Genomic DNA, 13080 nt, shown 5'->3' on the forward strand with positions numbered 1-13080 from the left:
AAAAATATACATTGATTATTTCTCTCACCATGTTGTCCATCCTCTCCTTGAAGTTTTCCTTTATGGGTATTTTAAATTGGTTAGCACTAATGACTTAGTACTGTGTCAAAACTGTTGAGTTGTTATTATAAAACTGGTGTTTGATATAACATTAATATAATGCTGTTTTCCACATGCAATCAATTGTGGGATTATAATTTCACACTAAGAACTTTCAGCTCCGGGCTCTCCTGATCAGTTTGGTTTTACTGACTTGAACAGTAAGGTATCATTTACTTGCTCTTTTCCTTATAAATTTTTGATCTAAAGATTCTTCAAAGAATATTATATCAAACTATGACAAGACTCTCTCCTCCAGAGTCATATGTGGAATATATGTATCTTCACTTACCTTGAATTTTTCTCATAACTATTTCTGATGCCCGTTCCCTCTGAAAACTCATCTAGGGGATGGCCACAGGAAAAGTCTCCAAACTGTGAACTCCAGTGCCAGTTTTTAGCATTTTGTGCTTCACCTTTGACATCATACTGGCAGAAGGCAATTCTTCCTAATTTTCCCTCTTTAAACCTCATCCTAATGCAGAAGTTTTGGGCATCAAAAAGTTGCTCTCTCTCTCTCTCTCTCTCTCTCTCTCTCTCTCTCTCTCTCTCTCTCTCTCTCTCTCTCTCTCTCTCTCTCTCTCTCTCTCAGTATATGCAACGGGTTCACTGCTGTTAAGATATAATCACATCTCTTTCTCATGAGACTTTCCTTTCACTACTTATGGTTTGTAATCCTTGGTAGTAGGCTATGTTTATCACAAATGTTGTTACTCTTTCACTGTGGATAAAAACCTGCATTCTCTTTTATGGTTTCTGTTTACTGTTATACTCCTTGTGAATCCTAGCATGAGATATCTATTATAAGCTTTCAATCAACAACTCTTTGGTATTTCTTTTCATTTATTTTTGCTATTCATTGGATTTATCCTTGAGATAGTGGTTAGTGGTACATTGCTAGTGTGTACTTAAGAAACAGTATTCATTTCAGTGGCTTCCCAAGATCTGGTATTTTTATAAGATTATTACTGCCTATGTAGCTATGTAAAAGTTTTAGGAAAGTTGGTACATTGCTTATATAGCATGTACATATACATGTCCTTCTCTACAAGAAACTGTGTTAACTAAGTTTTTGGAAGTCTCCTTTATATATTTGTAATGGTATGAATGCATTCTGATGTATTATCTTTAAACAATACTTTATCATTTGTATCTTAATATTAATCATAATGGTTACAGTATTATTTTTTAAGTGTAAAAGGAAGGCAATAGAAGTAATTTGAATTACATGAGACTCTTATGCACCTTTCTTCCCTTGTACACAGTAAAGGACCTTCACAGTGGAAGTGAAATAATTATAACCACATGTGAAATGTCTTGGGTAAACCATGGAAAAGCCTGTGAGGCCTGGATGTGGATTGGGAGCTGTTGTTCCTGGTGCTACCTCACTGAAGCAGGGGGTAGCAATGCTGTTTCCTGTGGGGTGGGTTAGTGCCAGTAGTGGAGGAAACCAAGTTAGTATGAATATGTACATGTCTGTATATATTGATATGTATATGTGCGTGTATGGGCATTTTTATATATATTTATATGTGTGTGTATACAAATGGATGGGTCATTCTTTGTCTGTTTTCTGGCACTACCTTGCTGATGCAGGAAACAGTGATCAAGTATAATGAATAAATAAATATTTCCAAAGTGGTCAGAAACTACTTTTTTCATAAGTATTTAATTAAAGATTACATTTTTGTGCTTGTCAGACAGGATTAACACACAAAAATTCTCATGTCTTAATCTGAAAAGTTTTTGGGCAACAGATCGTAGATCTCACATTATTGTATTGTACAGTGGCTTTCAAACCACAGGAAAAATTAGCTTTTGGTTTCTTCATAAGTTATGAAAAACAATCTTTTCCCCCTTAACACAAATGCATCATTTGATAGTTGCACCATTGCTTTAGGTTACACTGCTTGACAAGTAGTGTTATAACCCAATTTTATAGACTATTAGCAGAAGACAGACAAAAAAAGTACTTGCTGTAGTCCTTTTTTACTACCCACAGGCAGGAGCATTTGCAGATATATATTTAAGTAGAACATTAGACCGACCACAAGTTGTCCCCAGACATTTTTCTTCCTTTCCCTTTTCTCACCACAAATTTTTAGATATGAAGTCCAACAAATTTCTTCCTTAGTTTCCAGTGTGAGGTGCAAAGAATCTCCACAGTTTGACTTGGAAGAAAGTTACCTTTAAAAGGTGGTCAGTGAAATTAATTGTTTTCCCCCCTTTTTCTTGGAAGGTGCCTCATATCAAAAAAAGCTCTGTTATCCTAGAGAAGAATGTGTATTTCATCAACTTTCCAGACTGAAATTTTCTTGAGACTCCCCAGCCCATTATTGTTTCAAAACTAACTATAATGCTGTTTTTTCACATGCAATCAATCGTGGGATTATAATTTCTTACACTAAGAACTTTCAGCTCCAGGTTCTGATCAGTTTGGTTTTACTGACTTGAACAGTAAGGTATCATTTACTTGTTCTTTTCCTCAAAACTAGGCTGTGATGATTTTATTGTAACCTAGGAAAGTTTGACCCTTGGTTATATAATTTTTTTTTAGGGGGGATGGAGTGGGGTAGAGATGCATTTCATTTATAACAAACTTCAGGCAGTTTTAAGCCACAGATTCCACGTTTGAACAGAGTTTCATCACATTTCTTATTGAATCCACTTACCACTTTTACTCATTTTTGAAAATCATTGCCAGATGTCTTATGTGTTATCCCATTTAGGTAACCATAAATAATTTTATATAAATAGTTTTATGTCTTTGGGTATCTTGTTTGTTCAGGCTGAAAGGCTTTTTCCCAATTCCACAAAGTCAGTGTTAAAAGTTTTAGCTGTCTTCATGTAAGTCTAGACTACTGCCAACAAAAGGAACGACTCAGGCAGTAAAATTGCCCATCCCAAGACATCTGCTCACCAAAGCATATCACTTACTCTATAAATGTTTGGGTACTGCCACTGAGGAATGCACAGGTGACAATACTACTCCTTCCCATGACCCTGACTGGTTCATTCAAGGAATATACTTTTGCCCACATCAGTCCAAGCAACCCTGGAGATAGGCTATGGACAGCAGCTGGTGCCTGGAACCATCTTCCCTCCTTGTAAATTTTGGTGGTTTTCTGTCTAGTTTAAAACATTTACTGGGCTACTTTAAACCAGCCTTCATGCACCATACACATATTACCCACTTTTCTTTCAGTCTTCTCATTCTTTCCCTTTCCTCATCACAAATTTTTTAATATGAATTCCAAACAAGCTTAAGTTCTTCCTTTGTTTCCAGTATGAGGTGCAAAGGATCTCCACACTTCGATTTGTCTCTGCAATTGACAAATGGGAAACTTGATAAGCCTCCTTACTTGGAATAAGAAATATTTTATCAATTTGAAAACACAGCAATTCTAAACTTGAAAATGTTTTACAATCACAAACTTTTACTATACTTGTGTATGATATACTTCATAAAGATTACAAAACCATCAATTTCAACAAACAGAACTTCACCACTTAATAAAAGACTCCTAAACAAACTTCTTATGTCTAGTATACATAAAAGTCTACCTTTCATATTCTGTCTTTCATCATACACTGCCTTTTTTTTTTTTTTTTTTTACTAACGATATGAGCAAAACACACCTCAAATGAAAAGCTACCTTAGGTGAAAGAAAATAAAAAAAAAAAAAATGATTATTCAGGATACTGCAGATGTTTGAAGAGCTGTCAAAAGGAAGAATGATCATAAGAGGGAAAGACAAAAGGAAGAAAGGATTCCACAACTATCTGTTTAAGGGAAGGTAGAGGTCAAACGGTTGCCAGTCTCCACACACCCTGTTAACCAGCTGCCAGGCACATGCCTTGCATCCAACCCTTGGGGGCTAGGAGTACATGCAGGCAGCTCATAAGAATAATGAATAGAACAGAATGCAGCGTATGGGAAGGGTTGGTTGAAGAAAAGTCTTGCCAGGAGAACTGAGACAGAAATCTTTTGATTACATTCTGGTTAGTAGAGAGGCAAAGGTTAAGAACCACCCTAGATATGTGAAGCTGTGCCAGTACAACGTACCAGGATGAACAAAACGCCTGTAAATGTGAAATGGTTACTCTCAGAAAAAAAATGAATACATAATGCACTTGATAACTATGCAGAGTTTCCAGGACAGAGTGGAAAATATGCATGTCCAACATAAGTTATCTATGCTAGCAAAGCATTGACCATCCCAGGAAGACTTGAAAACTCCAAGCATGGAATACAGTAATTCATATATGACTATGTGCATATACGACAATGTCACCAGAACCATTATATATACTTGTAACTTGATACAGAACATATAATTTTTTTCTCGACCATACTGGGCTATGTTTTCATGCTCAAGATCAGAATCATACATGTAAATTAATAAGCATCAGCAAACAATTATAAGCCAATGGATCAATCAGCCCCAGGACAGCCTCTGTGTACTTAGAGTTGTTGGTGGATAGAGATAAGTTGGCTTTGATTCACCCAGTGGGAAGTATAGCATAAACGCTGTCCTAATTGAGTCAGCAGATTCATTTTTAGATAATATGCGAATTAACACAGCTTCATCACTGGGCCAGATCAAGTATCTCTGATCCACCTCAGGCCACTTTCCGGAAGTACACCTTAAGATGTCTGCATGAATTCGCTCAAAAACGTGTAAAAAAATTTTCATTTCTCCTGCATTAGTCTATCCCAAATCTAGGTTTGGCTATATATTTTTACTCATTACAGTCCGGCTTTTTATCAGGTGGTGCAAGTTGATTTGGCAAAGGTAAATCTGCCCGTCAATAGCTGAGCGACAATGATTAGTAAATACAAACTCAACACCTGGGTTGAACAAATATAAGACGAAAAAAATATAGCGGAGTCTCAAAACATGATGAAAAATATTCCAGCAGTAGTTTGAACACGTTCTACTAAAAGCTCATCTTCCATCCCTAAATCGTATAATTTTCCTCTCGTATCTTCAACAGCGCCATGGTTTCCCCCCGCATATTTATTACTCCAAAGAACTAGCCAACCACAGGTGTATATTAGATTTGTTAACAAGTGTCGCTATTCACTCGCCCTTCACTTGGCAATGAAATATTCATACTAGAAATTGGATATCGAAAAAACATCTGTGGAGCAACTCGGTACCATTCAGGCTCATTTGCTTACTGACCAAACACATTGATCATTACTGTTCAGCATACCCTATTCACAACCTATCGCCGTGTTGGTTGATAAATAGATTATAAAATAGAAAAAAAATATTAGAGGTGGAATTCGGAAGCATTAATAGGATACGCACTGCAGTTATGCACCGGTTCCACAGTTGAAAATTATGGTAAATGTGTTAGTAAATAATACATCGTATGTTCATAATCTCGTTTTAAGAACTAACACAAAAACACCCAAAGTCTAAAATAAAACAAATAATATATGTAATATTATGCTGAAATCTGTTATTTTGAAGTTAATAATGTGGACAATGAATAAATCTTCTTTGGTTGATGGCATCACAGTTTCCGCTTTACGCTGGAAAGAGAAAAAAAAAACTTACCTCCACTAAAGCACCTTATCTGTCACGTACTTCGACTTTATTTGATGTCAAATATAACAGAACCCTATATACTCTAAGAAGGGTGTAAGATGTGTTGGGAAATAAGAAATTCCTACAGCGAGGTATAAGGTGGATTTCTGAGAAGCGAGTCGTAAGGACAGCTCCCCCTAACTCTGTCACCATCTCATTAAAAGGCCCACATTACCTACCAACCAGGAGGCTAAGCTGTATGTAACTCAGAGGAAGTTCTTATCAAGAATTTGTCGTATATGTACAAACTACAGAAGGTAAGGGGATATCTGGTAAATTTTCAGTTCACCTCCGCCACTTTGATAGTTTACCTACACTTTCAACATTTTGAAGTGAAAGCACAGGATTTGCAATCACTGCAAAGTAGAAGATAAGAATATGCTCTTCCTACCCTACAACACTGAACTATTGTCAGCAGTAGACATTCTTAAGAATTAAAGCATTCAAGTTGTACTTAATTACAACAGCACAACTAGAAACTTTCCCATATAGAATAGCCCAACAAATGAAAGTGGCAGTGAATAGAATATCCCTTGTAAATCTTGTTATAAGTTGTATATAGGCCAAACTGGTAAACTTTTATGGACAAGAATCAGCCAACATTTCTAAGTCTAATGTTCGAACAGGATGTGAATCAAGTGGTTTGCTTGTTCACATAAACCATAATCATTCAAAATCATGGAATCTTCGAAAATAGCTCTCTATTCACATCCTGATTGGACTTGAATAGAAATGTAATATCTTTAAATCTAAATAAAGGAATGTACAAAAATTTATAACATTTCAACAATGCAAATATTGAGAACCAGCAAATGAAGCAGCTTTGAATAAATGTAATAACATGGCTAGGTTAGGAGGTGACCCAGTGGAACCTTCTCTCCCGCCTATCGAGGGTTAAACCTGTGTCACTTATTCCAGATATTGTAGGTCTCCTCTTACCTCTCTATATAACCCAACCTTGATAACGTAAAACTAGTTGCCTGGAGGATGTCTTGAGAAATGGACGAAAGCTTGGCGTCTCTGTCTTCCTGTTTTCTGCGAGTTTATTTGGATTTAATCTCTACGGTTCCACTTAGTTTTGTATACATGCAGAGAATCACAACAAGCACTTAACTTCAATAATGCAGAAACAACACAAGGAAAATTAATTTTATCAACAGTTCTTGAGTTGGTTAGGGTGTGAGGGGAAATTGCGCAGGTGTGAGGTCCCGGGTATATAATGGAGCGCAAGTCGAGGGAAGCCACAGCGTAGACCATGGCGTTACAGCATGGTGTCAGTATCCTGGTGGCGGTGGTGATGGTCACATCCAGCATGGCGGCTCCCCAGCAAGCCAACACCACTCACCCCCCTTACAACAGTTAGTACTTACGTTTTTTTTCATGTTAGTATCTCTAGCACTTTGCTCCACATCCACACGCGTTTACAACAATATTCCACTCATGAGTTCGTCTCAGAGCGCCACTTTCCTCCGTTGATTCCTGGGTGAGGAGTTCACCTGAACCGTTGGAGTTGCTGCTTGTCAGAGCAGAGTTTCCAGTCTTCTGTTTCATATAATTATATACCTAAGGTATGCACTTGCACAAAACCTATATGTCCTTACTTCTGAACACTCGCTATGAGCAAGTTCCACGTCGTTCGACATGAACTTCCGTGTTTCGATTATGTGAAGTGTCGTTTGTCCTCCATAATGGATCCCCAAATGTTTCTCTGCAACAAATGTGGCGTGGATTCAAAATGCGGAGTAGTTGACGTACCTTGGAGCTCAGAACATTGTATGGCGACAGGTGAAGGTTCGAGTGGAGTAAACACAGAGACATATCCACAATCAGGGAGGCCATTATCTTCGGTTGCAGGTGTAAAACCTATCTGTACTCTACAGGGATGGAGTTTTACACTCGTGGGGCCACATTTCTTGAATTTTCTCTACTCATATAACTTTTCGGATTTCTGTATACTGTCCACATTAAGCAGATGCAGACAACCAGCCTAGCTTTCTCTTTCGTCTAAATGGGATCCGCCTCCGTAAAAATGTAAGGGTCTCTTTACGTATGACTTTCCCCCGAAACTATGTTGTCCCTCGCTCAGTTTCTCCTCTGAAAGAAGTATTAATTTGCTTTCTGATTATCTTTTCCGGTGATTTTATCAACCTCCCTCCCCCCTCGTCTGCTGTTTTATGATTAGCTTCTTTGTGTCTATGTGTAGCCTTGCTTGCTGTGTGACAACAGTTTTATAATGGTGTAATGAAGAGTAATGGCATCGTGTCCACAGCACTAGAGCCGCGCGGAAGGAGTGGTTGTGGTCAAAACGAAGACGACTGTTTGTGCGGTGAGAAAAACAGCAACAGAATCGTAAACGGGGTGGAAACGGAAGTGAACGAGTGGCCATGGCAAGCGGCTCTCATGATGCGCGTCGAACAGTACAGATGGGAGTACCACTGGCCTACTGGCTGGAATTACGTCTTGGAGGCCGTCTTGGAGCAGATCTGTGGCGGTTCACTGATCAACGATCGCTACGTCCTGACCGCTGCCCACTGCACTTACGTACGTATACCCTTGCCTCACCTCAACCACTCAGCTGATTATCCCACAGTGTTGCCCTAAGTAGACATTTCACACACAGACATCAAAACCATGAACAGACTTTAAAGTAGTAAGAGTGTTATCTTCTTAGGAAACTCATATGATATTCGTATGACGAGTAACAGTATAACAGCAATTAAGAACTCAACCTTATATATGACTTATCACCCTTAGTTATCTGTGCCAGCAAAAGTTTTACCATAACAACGCACGCGACACTCCCCACAAGCAGACGTTGCACACTCGGTTTTCCGGACGACCTGTAGCCAGAACTTCCCTTGGCAGGACTTTTTTTTTTTTTTTTTTACAGCGTTTTTATCGACAACTGGATGTGCTACGATTAGCTAGTTTTGAAGATTTCAAGGATAAGGTTTGATATCAGATTCTATACATCAAAGGTCATATCTATGGAGCCAAAAGTCGACCTTTCCTGTCAAGAAGTAGAGGGTACTCAACCTCTTCGACCTCTTCCTGGCCGAATATCTATTGCCATTATATAGAGATGCAATGACTACATAACGGTACCGTAAAGATCTGATTTATACTTTTTTTCACCTAGTCCAAACAACCACTTTTACCAGATGTATATACAATGTTAATGATGGTATCTTTTAGGGTGGGAAGAATGCTGGTAAATTTTTATCCATAGTGTGGAGAGGCGTCCACGCAATCCTTGTATTGGCTAAGATTCATTTCTAACTCCCTGTACTGCCATTACAACCCTCTTTCCCTCACATACAGCAAGTAAATTCTAGTTAAAGAAAAAACCAGGACTAAGGATTTGTTGACATGGCACACGCATTAAAACTTTAGTCACTAATTTTATCGGGGAAAAAAGTCAAAGGGAGATTAGAAAAAGTCACTTTTGGCTAAAGAATGAAATGAACAGGGAAAAAGTCACATTACTGATCCCTTAACACAGTGTAAAGTAATACCTTATCAAAGGTTAAGTTAGTTTAATTAGACTGGGTGGTTAGGTCGGGCTAGATTAATTCAGTTTGGGCTGGTTACATTAATTAGGTTACGTTATCACGCGACTGACTGGCGTAATTCAGAAATGTAATTTATATTAATTTAAAGAATTCTATATCTAGATATTGAAATTGCAATTTTTATTTGTCGCTGTTTCCATGTTTTCCTTTCCTCCTAAACATTCGGTCTGGGAGGCAGAGTATATAATGAGAAGGTTTATGTGAAGGGTATTATTAAGGACTTAACCATGTGTAGGGGAGGGATAGAGCAGAAACACGGACAAGATGTAGACAATGATTGTCATCACTAATAAATGAACCATCCAGTAATGACTAACATGCTTGATAATGAATGCTGTCCGTTTGATGTGATGAAAACAGGGCTTGGAGGAGCACACCTTGATCGTACATCTGAGAGAGCACCGATTGAGCGACACGAAGGAGACCGAGTTGGTGAACAAGTCGGTGTCGATGATCATCCAGCACGAGAAATACGACGCACAAACCCTCGTCAACGACATCGCTCTCCTCCGACTCTCCTCGCCCGTCACCGTAAGTCTCTGTCACCGACTCGACTTCTCGTCCTTACCAGATATGTTATCTTAATTTTCAAAATTGTGAACTTACCATTATCTACTGAGTGCTATGAGTCAAACTGTGGTTAAGAAATAAATTTCGTTATTTTGTAGTATTATAGCTGCTATCTCGTTGTAATATGAGTTATCTGAAAAAATATGATAGAGTTAAGCACATCGATATGGTGGCTGTCGTCATACATCACACATTATTTTTCTCTCTGGTAGGTAGGCAGCCACCGGGGAGGGTTGCGTTGATACGTGTGCAACACATGTTGATGAAAAACATAAAGTTGTTCGAGAAAGCGATGAATGCAAGGGTGTGGTGATATGCCACAGGCCACGAGTGTGGGTGGTATGGGGCGCCCCTCAGGCCAACTGGAGTGAAATATTAACTCGACAAGACTCGTGACCCATCCATGCCGATTATTGTTATTGTTATTGTTGTTATTATTATTATTATTATTATTATTATTATTATTATTATTATTATCATCATCATTATATTTTTCATTAATTGATTAAACAGAAGATAAGTTTTTCAGGAACCTTACCCTGATCTCTTTTAAGATGTTTCTTGTATCATGAATGATTATGGCAGCGTGTTTGCTGCTTCGTTACCGACCACTAATTACCACGATTATGGACAGCTGTGCTTAACTTGCAGATGGATGAAAATTTATTGCCGGTGTGTCTACCGCCGAGAGAACGTAAGTACGCAGGGGAAACCGCCACTGTTACCGGCTGGGGGACCACTAGTCATGGTGGTTACCCTTCTGACGTCCTGCAGGAGGTAACACTTACGGTAGGTGTTGTGTGTGTGTGTAGGTCTTATTTCTTCGTCGTGACATAAAGTCAATACATAGTTTACAGGAGAATATTGAGAAGTATAGTCAGCACCAACTTATCTAACTGTTGATCACGAACCTCACTAAAGAACTGAGGACACTGATATCTCTTTCATACCTCGTAACAGTTTTACTTACAGTTAAGAAAGTATTCGACTTGCTTCGTGGCAACAGCTTAAGTCCCCACTGTAGTTTACAGGAAGTCAATCTGTTGCAGGTAATGTCGAACAGCGAATGTCAGGAGAAATACGGTGATTACTCGCAGATCGAGGACACTATGTTATGTGCCAGCAGCCCCAACAAGGACTCCTGCCAGGGAGACTCGGGTGGACCTTTGGTCGTCATGGACGAGAATGGCAACTATGACCAGGTCAGTCCTGGTCGTACATCTCTCATGTCTCTGTCTAGTATCAGTGTTGCAAGTTTTCCAGATACTGAGGGAGTATTTGATAACTGTTGGATGCGCGGTACTTCATTTGTATGTTCAGTGCAACTGGACAGGGAGGGTACAACTGCAAGATCCTTAGCTTCATTGTTCTTCGTCTAATGTAATACAGCTTTCCAGCATTTCGCCTTAAGTCTGGTGCCGAAATTCATAAAAAAAAAAAAAATCAGGAAATCCCCAACATATATATCTCTAGGTTCTTGATTACATCTTTTTTAGCCAACCTATTATTTTCCAATAGTCACTATTGTTAAAAAAAAGTACTGAGTCTGACATCTACATTGTATGCTATACCATTGTTCTGCATGTTTTTCATATTTCTTATATGGTGGTCACTTAGAAGGAAGAAATGAGAACACCAACGTCTACAGAGGTGTGGTTAACACAGGAGATTTTTTTTCCCAGAGATGCAAGGAAGTCAGGCAATCATTCTACCCAGTCAACATGCATTTACATCCAATATAACTTGTCTTTTCTTTCTTCCGTTTCACACACTACAGCTGAATATTCAATCAGGCAACACTACTGAACGTCTGACGGCTTTGTTTATAAGTCATGGCCTTTAATTGCTTCTTTTTTGTGTGCGTCTGATAAGTCTTGCAACAACAGCGAATGTAAGAAAAGTGTCATTTTCACCAGATAATATCTTGCGATAATCTGTTTTGACGGTCAGATCGGCGTGGTGAGCTGGGGTATCGGGTGTGCGAACGCGACCTACCCAGGGGTCTACACTCGTGTCAACAGTTACCTCACCTGGATCGAAGAAAAAACGGCTGATGGTGTCTGCTTCGAGAGCTCGAAGGTGTAGGTAGCTGCTGTGCACACCACGCCTCTTGTCCTCATCTAGACGGTCACCCTGGTGTCCGTCAAGATTGACCAGTGACTATATCAAGTGGCATGTGTAACTACTGTATGGTACAAGACCTCGCGGAGCATCAGACGACCCTACTCCTTAAACCACATTCTATTACATTAGTGTCTTCATTAAAATGCATGAATAATAAACAAATGGAGACATTCTCTAACCTTTCTTGCAATTCTGTGATACAAAAGGATAAAAGAAAATATTTTCCCAAAGATCTCCACAATGGTGTAAAATACTTATAGTCGTAAACCTATCATTTTCATCCTGGGTTCTTAGTCGCTGAAGAAATGTATCATTTCTAAACGTGAGGGTTGTACTCTCACTCTATGGGGTCCCGTCCACCCACTATCTTTGATCAGATCAGCGGAACATTGTCCTCCCCCAAAACTTTCTTTTTTTAAGACTAAGGTAGGATATGGTGGGTTAGACTATGTTACGGGGGGAGGAAGTTAACATAATTCAACTGAACTTCGCCTGGAAAATATGAGGAGGACAATATTCAGGCAATTGGTTCTCATTCAGTCTTATATCGGCAAGTTGCATGTTTTTTATTCAGTTGAATAATTCAGGTGCTTGATAGTGGACACTGCAGCAGTACCATGTCTATTGGCAAGACTAACTGAGAAAAGATGAAACGGTGAAATCTAACACAGTCCGGCGAGGCAGAACGCACCTCAGCTTATATACTATTTACAAAGTGTACAGCAAGGATGTTGTGGTCAGTTGGCAGGTGGTTTATCTCCTCGTTGTCCAACTGGCCGCCGGAAACCATTCACTTTGGCGGCAAGTAAGAAGTTAGTGAAGAAACATGTTTGTGTCTGGAAGTTGTCACACCCAGAGGAGGGAAGTAAAGACAAATAAAACTTCAGTTTCTTTCCCCGAGATCTGACCGTCTGTGCACTACTGCCATTAACTAGACACACGGATAACCTTTGTAACAACACCACCGTGGGTGAAGGTATGAAGCTTCGAAGAGAATTGCTCCTGCTGGTGCAGGAACAGGAAGAGGCATGAAGCAGTGATTCCGTGATACTGCTGCAGAAGGGGTGAGGTGTTGCTTGGGTTTTGTGGAACCGCTGCAGGTGTGGGTGAAGAGT

At 39.2% G+C, this 13080-nt stretch overlaps 1 protein-coding gene across 1 annotated transcript; it reads left to right on the forward strand.

Annotated features, from left to right (window-relative positions):
* The first annotated feature begins 6906 nt into the window (after positions 1 to 6906).
* LOC139758140 (trypsin-1-like) lies at positions 6907 to 12127 on the forward strand. Its single transcript, XM_071679290.1, has 6 exons — positions 6907 to 7057; positions 7969 to 8240; positions 9632 to 9802; positions 10493 to 10630; positions 10891 to 11043; positions 11792 to 12127. The coding sequence occupies exons 1-6, from the start codon at positions 6955 to 6957 to the stop codon at positions 11924 to 11926; spliced, it is 972 nt and encodes a 323-aa protein (XP_071535391.1). The 5' UTR covers positions 6907 to 6954; the 3' UTR covers positions 11927 to 12127.
* Positions 12128 to 13080: the final 953 nt, after the last annotated feature.

Source organism: Panulirus ornatus, chromosome 29, assembly GCF_036320965.1.
Source record: "Panulirus ornatus isolate Po-2019 chromosome 29, ASM3632096v1, whole genome shotgun sequence".
NCBI lineage: Eukaryota > Metazoa > Arthropoda > Malacostraca > Decapoda > Palinuridae > Panulirus > Panulirus ornatus.

Coding starts and splice junctions, on each gene's coding strand:
- LOC139758140 (XM_071679290.1), top strand. CDS start 6,955: ATGGCGTTACAGCATGGTGTCAGTATCCTGGTGGCGGTGGTGATGGTC. Junction 9,803..10,492: donor GACTCTCCTCGCCCGTCACC/GTAAGTCTCTGT, acceptor CTTAACTTGCAG/ATGGATGAAAATTTATTGCC. Junction 11,044..11,791: donor AGAATGGCAACTATGACCAG/GTCAGTCCTGGT, acceptor TTTGACGGTCAG/ATCGGCGTGGTGAGCTGGGG.